Source organism: Leucopleurus acutus (genome assembly GCF_964270905.1).
Source record: "Leucopleurus acutus genome assembly, chromosome: 9".
In the NCBI taxonomy this organism is placed as follows: domain Eukaryota; kingdom Metazoa; phylum Chordata; class Mammalia; order Artiodactyla; family Delphinidae; genus Leucopleurus; species Leucopleurus acutus.
In genome coordinates this window covers 51732314-51750717 of record NC_139144.1, presented here as the reverse complement: position 1 = coordinate 51750717, position 18404 = coordinate 51732314, and the positions used below count along the sequence as shown (strand labels likewise).

The 18404-nt window shown below is 38.4% G+C and overlaps 1 protein-coding gene across 1 annotated transcript; it reads left to right on the top strand.

Moving 5' to 3' along the window:
- Nucleotides 1-1077: 1077 nt before the first annotated feature.
- On the top strand, nucleotides 1078-11922 carry GNGT1 (G protein subunit gamma transducin 1; the record flags this gene model as incomplete). Its single annotated transcript, XM_082846570.1, has 2 exons — nucleotides 1078-1179; nucleotides 11794-11922. The coding sequence occupies exons 1-2, from the start codon at nucleotides 1084-1086 to the stop codon at nucleotides 11920-11922; spliced, it is 225 nt and encodes a 74-aa protein (XP_082702696.1). The 5' UTR covers nucleotides 1078-1083.
- Between the last annotated feature and the right edge of the window lie 6482 nt (nucleotides 11923-18404).

Below are 18404 nucleotides of genomic sequence, written 5' to 3'. Positions count from 1 at the left end.
ATGTTTTGGAAATGAAAATACTATATAAATGCAAGGAAGTAAGTTAATTGCTGAAATGTGATTAGCAGCGTATTTTTATGTAGATGTATGATGTTGTTTTCTGAAATAACATGTGACCTGAATGTGTCTACTTTAATAAAAATATGTCGTCATAGAAGTTGGACCAGAGAAACAAAAGAGAAGAGAGAACCTAAAGAGGACAGACTATAAAGCGTGATGCCACTTGGCTACAATGAAATATTTTCCAGGCAATTTCATACAGGAATCACTAGCTACTGTGCCATCTTTCCCATTGCCCATTGATCTAATTAAGAAGAAGAAGACATTACTAAAAGGGCAGAAGAGTCTGTTTTTTTATGATGTACATCAGGAGATCAGACTCCCCGCATCCCCTTTATCCTGCTGCATTTGCTCATCATTGCTGTCCAATTCGTTGTGACAATTACATACAAAAAAATTCCAGGAGAAACACATCTAAGTACTATGCTAGTTTGTTTCTAACTAACAAGGTTATTTGTTTGCTATATTTTCATTCCATTGGTTTATATTTCAATCCGTTATTTACAAGGAACTTATAATGACACTTTTTGTATGTTTCTCTGTTAATACCAGATCAAATACTCCAGCGATTTAGGGGATTAATGGGTAGTCCTCAGAATGACCTCAAACTAACTTAAATGGCATAAATCGTATGGGGGAGGGCTTTGGAGTTGGAGATAAGGGTTGGAACCTCAAGTTTTTACACTGTGTCAAATAAACAGGGAAAAGGAGGAGCATTGGATATTTAAGATTATTTACTGACTGAACTGACCTCTCCCCACAAACCTACTAGCAGGTATTTAGAGTCAAATACTTAGTTTAATCATATTAATGAAGATTATAAGGAAGCTTTAAAACCTCAAGGCTAGTGTGCAGTGCTAGAATTGTTCAGAGAGCATTCAAGAGAAATTGACTATCACAGCAAGTTAAAACAAACAGTTCACTTAGTAGGTTAAGAGCTGAGGGAAGGGTTGGCTAACATTAACTTGACGTGAGTCTAGCAATTCAGGTGTATAAACTTTCTACCTTTTCAGCAGGCAAAAGATGCCAGTGATCAATATTGAGGACCTGACAGAAAAGGACAAATTGAAGATGGAAGTTGACCAGCTCAAGAAAGAAGTGACACTGGAAAGAATGCTGGTAAACTGCTGCTCTGTTTTGAATTTTATTTTTAAACTAGAGATAACTGTAGCACTACCAGGTTAAAAACCATTGAAGGGGAGCAGAATTTGCCACCCCAAAATATGCCTTTTTGGCATATGGATTCTTTTAGGCTGATTATTTTTGAAAAACAGCAGACGCAGGGGAAGCTCTGAAAACCAACTAGAAGTTACCCTTTCCTAAGAGACAGTTACATTTATAAGGGAAATCTCCATTAGTAAGGGTGTCTCCTTCTCTGTGTCAGGAGGAGAAGCATGACTCTAAATCTCTAGAAACTCTTATGGAGAACACAAGGATTAGATCTGCTTAACAGCCTTACCCTTGTTTGCTGTTGTTAAAAAACAAAATTGAACTGAGTAAATTTGAAGATATAATTGGCTTTATTAAATAATTCATGAATTGGGCAGCATCCCATCTAGCAAGTAGAAAGGCTCACCAAGGAGCTGTACAAAATGGAAGGTTTTTATAGGCACAAAGGGGTGGGACAAGGAAGTCATAAACAAAAGAAAGAATTATTTCAGGCAGGAGCAGCTTCCTTTGTGGGAAGAGCAGGGGTCTCTCATGCAGATTACCTCACTAGTGCTGATCAGGAAGTTACAGATTGATAGGTTGAAATTCCACTCCTGGGAAAGGCTGAAACTGCAGTTAAGTTAGGTATTAAGTTTTGGTTTGTTGATGTGGAGCTTTGTCCATTTAGGGACTGTTCTTTGTTTTTGCTTTGTTTTGTTTTTTTAATACTGTGCTTTTCCTTTTTTTTTTTTTTTTTCCCGAATAAAAAACGTGTATTTGGGGTGTTAAGAATTACAGTTCAGGAGACAGATTTGGGTAAAACGGAAAGAGTGTTCCAGGGAAGAGAAGGAGTCAGGGGCTTACAAAGGCAAAGCCAAGAGGTTGTACTCTGACGTAAGGGAGGAAATATTTGTCCTTAAGGGATAGGCTGTCATGATTATTTTAGGGTAAGGTTCTGGTAATTATCTTAAGCCCGTAACTGGCTCCCCACACCCCTGTCGTCTACACCTACCATCTTCTTTGGTCTTTCACTGCAGTGGGATTTAAATGGTGGCTTGGACTATTTCAGGGAGCTTCTCAGTTTTCCTGAGTCTCTCCCTTGTATACAGGAGGTATACGTGTTATTAAACTTCTGTTTGTTTTTCTCCTGTTAATCTGTCTTTCTTATTACAGGGTTATCTCAGTCAAGAACCTAGAAGTGTAGAGGGAAAATTATTTTTCCTCTCCCACATCATTCACTGGAGAAACTCAATATAGTTGAAAACAAGTTGTTCAGATAAAATTCATCAGAAATTAAGAAAATTAATAATCATAATTATCTTTTGATTTAGAGTTAAAATCAACAGTTTGACAAACTATTTTCCATAAGCCAAATCCAGCACTTAGCCTGTTTTTCTATGGCCACTAAGCTAAAAATGTTTTAAAATTTATATAGAGTTGCTTTATTTCTATTTATTTTTTAATTTTTATTTTTACATCTTTATTGGAGTATAATTGCTTTACAATGGTGTGTAAGTCTCTGCTTTATAACGAAGTGAATCAGTTATACATATACATATGTTCCCATATCTCTTCCCTCTTGCATCTCCCTCCCTCCCACCCTCCCTATCCCACCCCTCCAGCCGGTCACAAAGCACCGAGCTGATCTCCCTGTGCTATGTGGCTGCTTCCCACTAGCTATCTACCTTACCTTTGGTAGTGTATATATGTCCATGCCTCTCTCTCGCTTTGTCACAGCTTACCCTTCCCCCTCCCCATATCCTCAAGTCTATTCTCTAGTAGGTCTGTGTCTTTATTCCTGTCTTACTTCTAGGTTCTTCATGACATTTTTTTCCTTAAATTCCATATATATGTGTTAGCATACGGTATTTGTTTTTCTCTTTCTGACCTACTTCACTCTGTAAGACAGACTCTAGGTCTATCCACCTCATTACAAATAGCTCAATTTCGTTTCTTTTTATGGCTGAGTAATATTCCATTGTATATATGTGCCACATCTTCTTTATGCATTCATCCGATGATGGACACTGTCTTGATTACTGTAGCTTTGTAGTATAGTCTGAAGTCAAGGAGCCTGATTCCTCCAGCTCCGTTTTTCTTTCTCAAGATTGCTTTGGCTATTCAGGGTCTTTTGTGATTCCATACAAATTGTGAAATTTTTGTCCTAATTCTGTGAAAAATGCCATTGGTAGTTTAATAGGGATTGCACTGAATCTGTAGAATGCTTTGGGTAGTGTAGTCATTTTCACAGTGTTGATTCTTCCAATCCAAGAACATGGTATATCTCTTCATCTGTCTGTATTATCTCTAATTTCTTTCATCAGTGTCTTATAATTTTCTGCATACAGGTCTTTTGTTTCCTTAGGTAGGTTTGTTCCTAGGTATTTTATTCTTTTGGTTGCAGTGGTAAATGGGAGTGTTTCCTTAATTTCCCTTTCAGATTTTTCATCATTAGTGTATAGGAATGCAAGAGATTTCTGTGCATTAATTTTGTATCCTGCTACTTTACCAAATTCATTGATTAGCTCTAGTAGTTTTCTGGTAGTGTCTTTAGGATTCTCTATGTATAGTATCATGTCATCTGCAAACAGTGACAGCTTTACTTCTTTTCCAATTTGGATTCCTTTTATTTTTTTTTCCTCTCTGATCGCTGTGGCTAAAACTTCCAAAACTATGTTGAATAATAGTGGTGAGAGTGGGCAACCTTGTCTTGTTCCTTATCTTAGTGGAAATGATTTCAGTTTTTCACCATTGAGAACGATGTTGGCTGTGGATTTGTGATATATGGCCTTTATGATGTTGAGGTAAGTTCCCTGTATGCCTACATTCTGGAGGGTTTTTATCATAAATGGGTGTGTAATTTTGTCGAAAGCTTTTTCAGCATCTATTGAGATGATCATATGGTTTTTCTCCTTCAATTTGTAAATATGGTGTATCACACTGATTGAATGGCGTATATTGAAGAATCCTTGCATTCCTGGGATAAACCCCACTTGATCATGGTGTATGATCCTTTTAATATGCTGTTAAATTCTGCTTACTAGTATTTTATTGAGGATTTTTGCATCTATGTTCATCAGTGATATTGGCCTGTAGTTTTCTTTTCTTGTGACATATTTGTTTGGTTTTGGTATCAGGTTGATGGTGGCCTCATAGAATGAGTTTGGGAGTGTTCCTCCCTCTGCTATATTTTGGAAGAGTTTGAGAAGGATAGGGGTTAGCTCTTCTCTAAATGTTTGATAGAATTTGCCTGTGAAGCCATCTGGTCCTGGGCTTTTGTTTGTTAGAAGATTTTTAGCCACAGTTTCAATTTCAGTGCTTGTGATTCGTCTGGTTATATTTTCTGTTGCTTCCTGGTTCAGTCCCGGAAGGTTGTGCTTTTCTAAGAATTTGTCCATTTCTTCCAGGTTGTCCATTTTATTGGCATAGAGTTGCTTGCAGTAATCTCTCATGATCTTTTGTATTTCTGCAGTGTCAGTTGCTACTTCTCCTTTTTCATTTCTAATTCTATTGATTTGAGTCTTCTCCCTTTTTTTTTTGATGAGTCTGGCTAATGGTTTATCAATTTTGTTTATCTTCTCAAAGAACCACCTTTTAGTTTTATTGATCTTTACTATCATTCCTTCATTTCTTTTTCATTTATTTGTGATCTGATCTTTATGATTTCTTTCCTTCTGCTAACTTTGAGGTTTTTTTGTTCTTCTTTCTCTAATTGCTTTAGGTATAAGGTTAGATTGTTTATTTGAGATGTTTCTTGAGGTAGGCTTGTATTGCTATAACTTCCCTCTTAGAACTGCCTTTGCTGCATCCCATAGGTTTTGGGTCGTGTTTTCATTGTCATTTGTTTCTAGGTATTTTTTGATTTCCTCTTTGATTTCTTCAATGATCCCTTGGTTATTAAGTAGTGTATTGTTTAGCCTCCATGTGTTTGTATTTTTTACAGATTTTTTCCTGTAATTGATATCTAGTCTCATAGCATTGTGGTCAGAAAAGATACTTGATACAATTTCAATTTTCTTAAATTTACCAAGGCTTGATTTGTGACCCAAGACATGATCTATCCTGGAGAATGTTCCATGAGCACTTGAGATGAAAGTGTATTCTGTTGGTCTTGGATGGAATGTCCTATAAATATCAATTAAGTCCATCTTGTTTAATGTATCACTTAAAGCTTGTTTTTCCTTATTTATTTTCATTTTGGATGATCTGTCCATTGGTGAAAGTGGAGTGTTAAAGTCCCCTCCTATGCTTATGTTACTGTCGATTTCCCCTTTTATGGCTGTTAGCATTTGCCTTATGTATTCAGGTGCTCCTATGTTGTGTGCATAAATATTTACAATTGTTATATCTTCTTCTTGGATTGATCTCTTGATTATTATGTAATGTCCTTCTTTGTCTCTTGTAATGGTCTTTATTTTAAAGTCTATTTTGTCTGATATGAGAATTGCTACTTCAGCTTTCTTTTGATTTACATTTGCATGGAATATCTTTTTCCATCCCCTCACTTTCAGTCTGTATGTGTCCCTAGGTCTGAAGTGGGTCTCTTGTAGACAGCATATATACGGGTCTTGTTTTTGTATCCATTCAGCCAGTCTGTGTCTTTTGGTTGGAGCATTTAATCCATTTACATTTGTGGTAATATTGATATGTATCTTCCTATTACCATTTTCTTAATTTTGGGGTTTTGTTTTTTGTAAGTCTTTTCCTTCTCTTGTGTGTCTTGCCTAGAGAAGTTCCTTTAGCATTTGTTGTAAAGCTGGTTGGGTGGTGCTGAATTCCTTTAGCTTTTGCTTGTCTGTAGAGATTTTAATTTCTCTGTTGAATCTGAATGAGATCTTTCCTGGGTAGAATAATCTGGTTTGTAGGTTTTTCCCTTTCATCACTTTAAATATGTCCTGCCACTCCCTTCTGGCTTGCAGAGTTTCTGCTGAAAGATCAGCTGTTAACCTTATGGGGATTCTCTTGTATGTTATTTGTTGCTTTTCCCTTGCTGCTTTTAATATTTTTTATTTGTGTTTAATTTTTGATAGTTTGATTAATACGTGTCTTGGAGTGTTTCTCCTTGGATTTATCCTGTATGGGACTCTCTGTGCTTCCTGGACATGATTGACTATTTCCTTTCCCATGTTAGAGAAGTTTTCAACTATAATCTCTTCAAATATTTTCTCAGTCCCTTTCTTTTTCTCTTCTTCTTCTGAGACCCCTATTATTCGATTGTTGGTGCATTTAATGTTGTCCAAAATGTCTCTGAGACTGTCCTCAATTCTTTTCATCCTTTTTTCTTTATTCTGCTGTGTGTTAGTTATTTCCACTATTTTATGTTGCAGGTCAGTTATTCGTTCTTCTGCTTCAGTTATTCTGCTATTGATTCCTTTTAGAGAATTTTTAATCTCATTTATTGTGTTGTTCATCATTGTTTGTTTTCTCTTTAGTTCTTCTAGGTCCTTGTTAAATGTTTCTTGTATTTTCTGCATACTATTTCCAAGATTTTGGATCATCTTTACTATCATTACTCTGAATTCTTTTTCAGGTAGACTGCCTGTTTCCTCTTCATTTGTTTGGTCTGCTAGGTTTTTACTTTGCTCCTTTATCTGCTGCGTATTTCTCTGTGTTCTCATTTTGCTTAACTTACTGTGTTTGGGATCTCCTTTTCACAGGCTGCAAGTTCATAGTTCCCATTGTTTTTGTGTCTGCCCCCAGTGGGTAAGGTTGGTTCAGTGGGTTGTGTAGGTTTCCTGGTGAAAGGGACTGGTGCCTGTGTTCTGGTGAATGAGGCTGGATTTTGTCTTTCTGGTGGGCAGGACCGTGTCCAGTGCTGAGTTTGGGGGTGTCTGTGAACTTATTATGATTTTAGGCAGCCTCTCTGCTAATGCGTGGGGATGTGTTCCTGTCTTGCTAGTTGCTTGTCATGGGGTGTCCAGCAGTGGAGCTTTTGGTCGTTGAGTGGCGCTGAGTCTTAGCGTTGAGACAGAGATCTCTGGGAGAGCTCTCACGATTGATACTACGTGGGGCCAGGAGGTCTCTGGTTTTCCACTGTCCTGAACTCGGCTCTCCCACCTCAGAGCCTCAGGCCTGACACTCCGCCGGAGCACCAACACCCTGTCAGCCACACGGCTCAGGGTGAAAAGGGAAAAAAACAAAAGCAAGCAAATAAATAAAGTTATTAAAATTTTAAAATATTATTAAAATAAAAAAGTATTTAAAAAAAGAAGAGAGCAACCAAACCAATAAACAAATCCACCAATGATAACAAGTGCTAAAAACTATACTAAGGTAAACATAAAAATCAGAATCTAGTCAGTCACATACAGCAAACCCCAAGTCTACAGTTCCTCCCAAAGTCCACCTCCTCAATTTTGGGATGATTTGTTATCTATTCAGGTACTCCACAGATGCAGGGTACATCAAGTTGATTGTGGAGATTTAATCCGCTGCTCCTGAGGCTGCTGGGAGAGAGTTCCCTTTCTCTTTGTTCACATAGCTCCTGGGGTTCAGCTTTGGATTTCGACCTGCCTCTGTGTATAGGTTGCCTGAGGGCGTCTGTTCTTCACTTAGACAGGACGGGGTTAAAGGAGCAGCTGATTCGGGGTCTCTGGCTCACTCAGGCTGGGGGTACAGAATGCGGGCCAAGCCTTTGGTGGCAGAGTCCGGCATGATGTTGCACCAGCCTGAGGCGCGCCGTGCGTTCTCCCGGGGAAGTTGTCCCTGGATCCCAGGACCCTGGCAGTGGTGGCTGCACAGGCTCCCGGGAGCGGAGGTGTGGAGAGTGACCTGTGCTCGCACACAGGCTTCTTGGCGGCGGCAGCAGCAGCCTTAGCGTCTCATGCCCGTCTCTGGGGTCCGCACTGATAGCTGTGGCTCGCGCCCATCTCTGGAGCTCGTTTAGGCAGTGCTCTGAATCCCCTCTCCTCACGCACCTCAAAACAATGGTCTCTTGCCTCCTAGGCAGCTCCAGACATTTTCCCAGACTCCCTCCTGGCTAGCCGTAGTGCACTAGCCCCATTCAGGCTGTGTTCATGCAGCCAACCCCAGTCCTCTCCCTGGGGTCTGACCTCCGAAGCCCAAGCCTCAGCTCCCAGGCCCCGCCCACCCCAGTGGGTGAGCAGACAAGCCTCTCAGGCTGGTGAGTGCTGGTCGGCAGTGATTCTCTGTGTGGGAATCTCCCCGCTTTGCCCTCCACACCTCCATTGCTGTGCTCTCCTCCACAGCTCCAAAACTTTCCTCCTCCGCCACCCGCAGTCTCTGCCCACGAAGGGGTTTCCTAGTGTGTGGAAACCTTTCCTCCTTCACGGCTCCCTCCCACTGGTGCAGGCCCTGTCCCTATCCTTTTGTCTCTGTTTATTCTTTTTTCTTTTGCCCTACCCAGGTATGTGGGGAGTTTCTTGCCTTTTGGGAAGCCTGAGGTCTTCTGCCAGCGTTCAGTAGGTGTTCTGTAGGAGTTGTTCCACATGTAGATGTATTTCTGATGTGTTTGTGGGGAGGAAGGTGATCTACACGTCTTACTCCTCCGCCATCTTGAAGCGTCCTCCTATAGAGTTGTTTTAAATAAAAGGGAAAGAAAAATAAAATGAAGAATATGAGACATCATATTTTAGCTTAGCAATAAAGTAAAGCAATGCGTATAGGCATTTTGTTTTTACTTTTCTAAATTGATAAGCTTCTCTTTATTTGATATTGTTCAAATACTTTTAGCCAAGACATCCCCTCCAGCACTGTCATGGCCAGTAATGAATGAATACATTCTATTCCTTCTTTGCAAATAAAAATGAGTTCAGGCACAAGAACTCACTGGTTTCTCCTAAAAACATTTGTCAGATCTTAGAAATGGTTACGAAAAGTCCTCTGCCAGTAGAAGGAGGAGAAATGGCAAAGGAATAAAAGTTTCCACCAAACAGTGACTGAAGCTTAGAAAATGTAGATATGTATTTTAGATTTCTTTGTTTTGGGAACATCAGTAGAACAAAAACTCCTTCACAAGTGAGAAGAGTATATTTCATATTTCTTAAAAAAAAAAAAAAACCTCATCAGGCCAAAGCAAAAATAGAAGCTTGTATTATCTTCATACTTTGCTCAAAACTCTTACTCCCAGTAAAAATTGGAATTTTGACTTCTTTTATGTTTATAGTTGTCTCAAACTTCCCTGTTGCCCTTTCCATACAGGCAAAACATGTGATTTTTAAAAGATAAAATTAAATCTGTAAACAGCACAGAAGCTTGGAACGTACACCAAAAAAGTTTAAATCCTTATGTTTATAATTGGGGGAAAATAAACTTTTGAGGTAAAGGAGGGTTATCTTTTTCTTCTTTATTTGAAACATCCAAATGCTGTTTTGTTATTTATATACTCAGGATTGTTTTGTAGGCAGTTTGGTTGTCGTCATGTTTACTATTCACTTGTGGCAAGTTCACCTGGGAATTTTTGTTTTGGATAAATATCGCATCCGTCCCCATTTGTCAGGTTTTGGGGTTCCTTTGCCCTATTACTCAATGTGTCTTTGCTCTTGGAAGTCAATTTAATCTAGTGTCAGACTGCCAAAACTACACATACATGCTCACACACAGAACTTTCCAAGCCTGAATCCAGAGCTCTGACACAGGATAGCATAGTGTCATCACGGTACGGGTAAGTGGGTATCCTCTGGAACCATATTCCTGGTTCAGATTGGGGCTCTACAACTTACTTCCTGTGTAATACTCACTTAAATGAGCTAACTCATCTGTGCCAGTTTCTTCTTCTATAAAATGGGAATAGTAACAATATGTAATTATTATTACTTTAAAAATTATTATTTATATCTATGAACCAGACCGATTCATAATGTGCCTCAACCTACTTTGCTGTTAAGGCAGCATTATTGTCAGAGTAAGACAACTCTTTGCATCAGTTTCTAAAGCTGAAAGATTTACAATGACTATAAGCAAATATAATAGGCAAAAACTAAAAGCAATCTTTATAGTAATAGCTACCATTTGATTGACTATCTGTGTATGCCAGGTACTTAATGCAATCTGTGTTGCTTCTCATATTTCATAGATGAAGTAACTATACCTTAGATAAACTATTTTAACTAAGGACACACAGCTGGTAAGTGGGCAGAGTCAAAATCAATCCTGGGATGGCCTGAATCCAATGCCCGTACTCTTTCTACCATGCCATGTAATCCTGTATTAAACCATATATACTTATAATAAGGCTCCGTGAAATAATTTTGAAGCGCATCCACCCACATAGGATTTTAGGTAGTCTGTTCCTCAGGATCCTCAGATCCTAGCCAGGCACTGTCAAAACTAACCCCTCACTGAGTCCTGTTCCTGACAACTGGTTGGGGCCCAAAGAGCTGGTGTTTGGAAGACAGGGGAAGAAGTGAATCTAAATCCCCAGTTTGAATTTTGAGGGGATAAAAGTGAATCTAAAGTATTGCATATTTCAAATGTGTGCATAAACTCCAAGTATCGTCCTGTGAAGGAGCCACCTGAACAATGTCCTGCCCCCGATTAGAAATGATCTGTTCTAATATGTAGATAATGAGTTTGCAGAGTCTAAGTAATCTTAAGTCTTCTGTCTAATGTTGCTTAGAACTTTCATGCAAAAATGGTGTGAAGATTTTATTAAAACAAAACAATAAATTCCTTAGGTAACTTACAGAATGGTCACTTCATGGACTGCCAAAAATGAAGCAGTTTTGTGTTAATGTCATGAAGGATAAATTAAGTGAAAACAAAACAAGTTGACCATTAAAAGAAATGAATAATTTGGTCCCATGTGTGTATAGGCATGTGTATACACACACACACACGCGCACATACTCATACTTACACATGTATAGAACTTTGCCTCTCTCTAAACAGTATGTTACATGGTACATTAACAGGCTCTGGCTGAGTCCATTAAAATACTAAAGCCTGATTTTTCACAGGGTCATTACTATAATGGAGCAGATGACTAAGGAGCAAGCTCATAAGCAAAACGAATGATCTAGTTTAGCCAGTATTTATTTACTGAGCACCAACTAAATGCAGGCTCTGTTCTAGATGCCTGGGATACATGTGAACACATCAGCCAAAGGTCCCTTTGGAGCTCACCTTCAAGTTTACAATCATGATCAATCATTGTAGACCAGCTTAAAATAAAATTACATGTGTATACTTCTGAGAATCCAGGAGTGGTGACAAGCCTGGAATTTAACAATTATTCATTCCCTTCCACCTTCACAGGTCATATTTTTGGAATGAAGTCAACGATTTAATCAATGCTCACTCTGGTAACGTTCTTGACTTGTGCTGTCAGCTGTGTTCTGATCCCTGGACCCTGTCTCCTCTAAAGAAGCCGGAGGCAGCGTGTGCTGAGAGCCCTTAGCTGGAGTATGGCGGCTGGTTAGCCTTTGCCCAGAGATATCCACAAGGACAGGGCAGGGAGCAGCTATTTCTTCTTCTCTCGTAGAAAGTACAAATGCATTGGCAGAAAGCAGAATCACATTAAAAAGATAGAACACACACAAAAATTATTATTATAACTGCATTCTTGGATTCTGCAGTATTCTCTATTAAGCCAAATGAGTCACCTCTTTCTTTTTTTCCTTTAAGGTGTCCAAATGTTGTGAAGAAGTAAGGGATTATGTTGAAGAAAGATCTGGGGAGGATCCATTAGTAAAGGGTATCCCAGAGGACAAAAATCCCTTCAAGGAGCTCAAAGGAGGCTGTGTGATTTCATAAAAAAAAAATTTTTTAATTCCATGGAATATCTTGAGCTTTAATGACATACTGTTTGGTCATATGTAATAATACTGTTAAGCATGTACATGAATTTTAAAATTATAAATATGAGCATTTAATAAAATTTGGACTGTGATAATGCACAAGTCTATGCTTTTCTTAAAGTACTTAGCACAGGGTTTAACACATAACTGACAACAAATATTGATTGGCCCATTTCTTTAACAATAATATGTTTTATAAATGAGTCTATATTATTCCGGATGCCAGCATATAGTTAATGTTTTATGTTTCTCCATTACCCTTTCAGCACTCTTAATTTCATGGTTAGACTTGTATTTTCCCCAACCTTTCACTTACTTAGAGAATTAAGAAATCTATCCTTTTGATTCACGGAAAACCTATCTTGGCAGAAAGTATGCTGTAAAGAGTTTTGTTGTTGATGTTCTGTTTTTTGTTTCCCTCTTTCAACCCCCAGTCAGCAGCAGTGGTTGTAACATAACCTCTTTCTGCATTCTTACCAATTCTGCTTGTCACCAGTGACATGTCACCAGTGACATGACTTTTTCCCAGAATGCCAGTTGGATTAAGGGTTCAGTCTGTGGTCATGGAGCATGGTGCATGGTGGATTTAAGCAGCACTCAAATAAAGGTCATGAGAAGCCAGAAAGGTCTGGCTCTGGCACTTTACTGCCTGCCTGACTTCTACTGTAGGATAGGGATAATAATGATCCAACCCCCTTTTTCATGGTGGTTAAATATTATACTAGGGTAACTACAGCACTTAGCATATTGTCTGACATGTAGTAAGACCCAGTAAGTGTTAACTAGTATTATTACTGGGAACAGAACTAGACAAAATACTTAGAATCCTTTAAGATGCATGCTATTCCATCCCCTCCCCACAAAGACTCACCAGTATAGTCCTTTTTTTCTGCAGCAGTGATAGAATAGAATTTTTTCTGCAGATGATAGAATAATAGCCATCACCTGCATCACCTTCCTAATCAGTTTCCTCCCGGCATCTTAACTGAGTTTTCATAAGCCAAATTTCACTACCTTTGTGCTACTGACTAAGAGATAACTTGCCTACGCTTCTGTAACAAATGACAAGTGTAAACTACCCCAACTCGGAAACTATTTTTGTTGTTAGTGTCTCTTTATTGCTATCCCACATTTACAGTGCTGTTTTTGGATACATTAGTAATCAGAATACTCACAAATGCTAATTGATTGTCATCCTTTTAAAAACAAGATAAGGGCTTCCCTGGTGGCGCAGTGGTTCAGAGTCCGCCTGCCGATGCGGGGGACACGGGTTTGTGCCCCAGTCTGGGAAGATCCCACATGCTGCGGAGCGGCTGGGCCCGAGAGCCATGGCCGCTGAGCCTGTGCGTCCGGAGCTTGTGCTCCGCAATGGGAAAGGCCACAACAGTTAGAGGCCCGCGTACAGCAAAAAAAAAAAAAAAAAAAAAACCAAGATAAGAGTTATCTATGATTGGGCCTGGAAGGGAATCTAAAGGTCGTCTCAGGTTTGGCTCCTAGCACAGTGCCCTCCTACTCTGGCCAGAGTAAATGTTCAGCAAAGATCTATTGACACTTGTCCAACCCCTTCATCTTGGAGTGGAGAAAATCGAGGATCAGAGAAATGAATTGGCAAATTTCTCAGGGCCAAATTCTGGATCTCTGGATGAATCGCTAGCAACACATTCCAACACATATCAAACTGTTACTGAGTCTAAGCGCATACTGCTTGCCGCACGACAGGCCAATATCAAGAGATGAATTCTTCGGGAAACAACTCTATTCAGAAAGCAATAAACAACTCTATTCAGAAAGCCAGCAAACTAAAAAAGATGGTGGGCTTGTGTCCCAAAGAACCATCTTGCCTGAGTTAGAATTCTGGCTTCTTTTATACTAAAAGGGGAGGGAGTAAAGTCAAACCTTTCCTGGTTCCCATCAGCCTCTGGAGGGGATGTATTCATTTCTTCTTCCCTGCCATCGTTCACAGGTGGGCCTGGTCAGAATGTTTCCTGTGAGCTAAACAAAGGTATTTTAGCTAAATGCATATTACCTGGGAGGCAGGGTTCCCAAATATGGGCCATTATGTATAATTTAAGCTTATAGGCAATATCCCTTTAGTGATTAACTTGTAATAGAATACAAAAGATTCTTCCCTATTACAAAACATGCTTTGTGTATTAAGGGATTCCAAGATAAACTACAGGAGTCTCGTCTTTTTTCCTCAGGAGAAGCTTTTTTCCCCTGTGTAAAATTACAAAAACCCTCTCCACCCTTACCCCCAGCACTCCCTATCTCCCTTTCCCACTCTAATTTTCCTCCATAATACCCACCACCTTCTAGCATCCTATATGTTTTATCTATTTGTTTGTTTAATTGTTGTCTGTCTCTAGGAGCTTTTTCCATGTGCCATTTAATTATTAAGTGTTCAATATATCTTTTTTTTTTCTGATTAAAAAAATATGAAGTCTTGGCTTTGGCATTTAGTAACATGTATAGTCCTAACAACATCTCTACCTTTCATCTAACAACTGGAAATAGATTTGGGAGCCAGAAGATGCTACATTAAAACCCTGACTCATCCACTTTATAGCTGAGACCTTCAGATAAGTAATTTCAACACTTGAACTTTGTAAAATGGATTAAGGTGGATCCTTATGTGACTGTATAAAATCATTTAGATAGGAGATAAACATATAGAAAAAGAGTAATAAATGTCTTCTATTATTATAAAACCTTTAGACTTCCTGTAGTCAACAGACTTAACTATTAAATAATCCCTGACGTGCCACCTCATTTTCTCACCTGGATTTAGTCGTACTGAGCTCTCCACCCGAATGTCCCTCCACTCCATCTCATTTCAGCCTTTTGAAATCCTACCCTTCTTCTGAGGCTGACTGAAAACTATCTCAGTCTCTCATTCCATTCCCAGCATATATCTCTTAAGTCATTTAACATTACTTTGCTTTCTCTTACTCTAATTTATATGGTTGTCTTAGTATCAATGCTATACTGTAAATTTCCCAAGTCAGAAACTGTTCATCTTTGAAACTGCCATATCAGCTAATAAATTGTCTCTACAATTTAATTAACTTAATAAGTGTTCAATTAAAAGCAGGCAAGGGAGGTATTTTTTATATTGGATAACTCAGAATTCTTATTGGCTTAACTAATGATTAAATCAACCATAGAGTAAAATTCCTGTTGCTTAAAAATACAGATTGTCAGCAGAAATTTGAATAAGATAAAAATTATAGGAAAGATGGTCCAGGAAGAAGGTAATAAAATCAGAATGTCCCTCAGCCTACACAGCTACAACTGGCAGTCAGTGACTGTGGGTTTTTTTCAGAAGTTGTTATTCCAGGGCCACCAGTGTACATATAGGTGAGTTTAAACTTTAGCAACAACAACAACAAAAACGCTCACTGTTATTTTAATTTGGATTGATTTGATTTTTGCCCAATTTCAAAACAAGGCTAATTTCAAACTTCCTAAATTCTTAAAAGAATGTATTGCCACAAGGAAGACAGTAAACTGAGTAATGAAAAAGACCAATCATATGCAGTAGAAATTAAGCTCTTATATGGACAGAATTGGTAAATCATTTTGATACGATGAATTGTAAGTAATTGTTAATGAAAATTGGAGCATCAGACCTGGTCATCTTGTGATTTCCTATTATTTTTATCTGGAAAAGGAATCTTATAATAAATTGAATGAATATCAAATGAACCGAGTGCATCAAATGTGGGTTAAATATTTCCCTTAAAGAAACAATCATTTTCATGGCCTAAACAGTCACCATTTACTTTATAAATTTTAGAAGAGCAGAATTTGGGAGGTAACCTAGTTTTATTTATACTACAGAACAGAGGCAGAAGGGATCTATGTCTTGAAAAACTCACAAGATAAAACTAGAACCCTGCTTTTTTGAGCTCATGTTATATTAAATCAACTCCAATAAAATTAACCTCAACATTTGCTTATAGACTTTTCTTTACATGGATTTTTAACAGCATACTTTATACATTAGAAAAATAGTCAAAGAGCTTTCCCTTTCTTTACATGCCAAGGTAAATATGTCATAGTCTTTGCTCTTTTATACTTTAAAAGTGAAAATAACCACATGGTTAATTTTTTTTTTAATTTAGCAGATTCTTTAAAACATTTGTCAAGAGACAGTGGGCTAATAAAGGTTCATTTCTGATTACATCTGTCATCTTCACTGCAGAATGGTTTCTACACATACTATTTTGTAAAGTAACTTCATTAGAGGTAATATGTACAATATAAGTAAAAAGTTAACACAATTGGATACAACTAATAATGGATTTTAACATTTGTTTATCCAAAATATTTTGCTGATGAAATATGTCTTCGAGAATACACGAGAAATTGCTTACCATGGTTGCCCCGTAGGAGGTGAAGTAGTGCTTAGGAATAGGGAGCTACATACTCTTGTATTTTGTTTTTTTGTTTTTTAAAGAAAAAAGTACCCATCATTTTACCATTTAAAACCAAACAACAGCAAAATGTTTTTCAGTGCCATGTGATCATGAGATGTCAGCATTTCCCAACTCAGTTTAATCAATTTACTTAATATATTATTAGCATGTGAATTATTTGATAAGAATAAATTTTTAAAATTATACTAATATGTATTTCATTTCTAATTTAAGTCTCATAATACTGTGGAAGAAGTTAAAGAACCATTATGGATTTATAAATATCACTGCATGCAACTAGATGATTTCACAGGGAAGAAATTTCAAGGCCAAAATAACTCTATTCTTATGATTTGGAACAGACAAACATTAATTTACTTAACCAACTTATTTAATTTGGGTGCTGAACTTATTTAATTCAGGCCACATTAACTTACTTTCACTAACTTATTTAAGCTAGTTTTAACCAACCTTTTAAATTTAAGCAATGGGGAAATTAAAAAAAAAAAAAATCAGTTCTGGAAACAGATGTGAGCTTTTTGTGTTGGCTCACTGCTTGCTAACAGGGGAAACTCCTGCAGCTGATCCAAGTGTTTTGAGCCTGGGAGATCCTGGAATGTGTGGTATTTCAAATACAGAAAATGAAGCTCCTAAATATTTTTCTTTGTGAAAGTGATGTGTCAGATGTAGATACGTAAATATAATTAGAAATGAAATTCACCTTAGCTAATTCACCCCTCCCCTACCCCATGACATATCTCACAAACTAGAAAACCAAAATCCAGGAAGAAATAAGTGACTTTTCTAGTGATGGCCAGTGGCAGAGCAGGGACTGCAACCCATGAGTACTCATCAAGGGGCTCATTGTTCTTTTCATTCTAATATATTTATTGAGGATAAGTGGGTGGAGCCTGGTGAGGAATTATGAGCAAACAAAAACCTCTGTTTACAAAACGGAATGGCTATGGTGTCTAAGGCCAAATAACCTGAAATATTCAGTTACTGCCTCTACTCAACTTGAATTTGACTCTATAGGCAGGAGGTAATCTCTGGGGAGAAAGGAGTATGTATCTGACTGCTTGGGATACTTTATTTTTTCTTCCTACATGCTTTATTTTTCTTCTAGTCTTTTGAGCATCATTAACAACGTTTTAGATAGTCAAAGGGAAACCTTGTATTGCATGCAAACGTTTGTCACATCAGACATTGTTCCTGGCTTCACAAAGTAGCAGCTAGATGCATGTTGCTTTCCAGAAAGTGGAGTAACCAATACTAAGCGAATCCACTGCAAACATCCAGGAAGATGCTTGAGCCAGGAATTCAAAACCCTCGGTGTCAAGTGTCACCCAAACCTTGACAGATGGGGAATGGAGAAATACTTTCTGGTAAGAACTTCAAGATTTCTGCTTCTGTCTTTTCTAGGATCATCCGCTTATACTTCGAACATTACAAAACATTCCCCTGAAGAAAGAATAAAACTCTGTTGTTGAGGATGACAATTTATTAATGTCAGAAAATGGCTGTGCGAGTTATAAACAATATTCACATCCCGATACCTTTTTTATTCCAAAATTTGTTAATCCGCTTCTGGCATTTAACAGACTGGGTGTGTATACATCAACAGATGTGATGGGCGTTTCTGTGATTACAGCTCAGTTTCATTTTCCTCTTGGGCCTTTTCTTAAGCGTCCACATTTCCCACAGTAAACATGTATGTAGCTGGAGGAAAGTTACATGCTGTATATTTTTGAAACTCTTGGAGAAGTGAAGGGCCGTTATTTCCTGCCGGCTAGTGTCCTCCTTTTCTTGCTTCACAAACAAAACCCGGATGTGACTTGGGGGGAAAAAAATGGAACAAAAAGTAAAACTTTTGTTGTTTCTCCAGGAAAGTGGGCTCGCTCAACTCCAACCCTTTGGCCCCAGCCCAGGCCGGTCTCCCGCGGGCGTGGCAGGGTCGGGAGCCGGGGCGGGCCCGGCCAGCATCCCCGCGGGAGCCCGCACAGCGCAGCGCGCAGCCTCT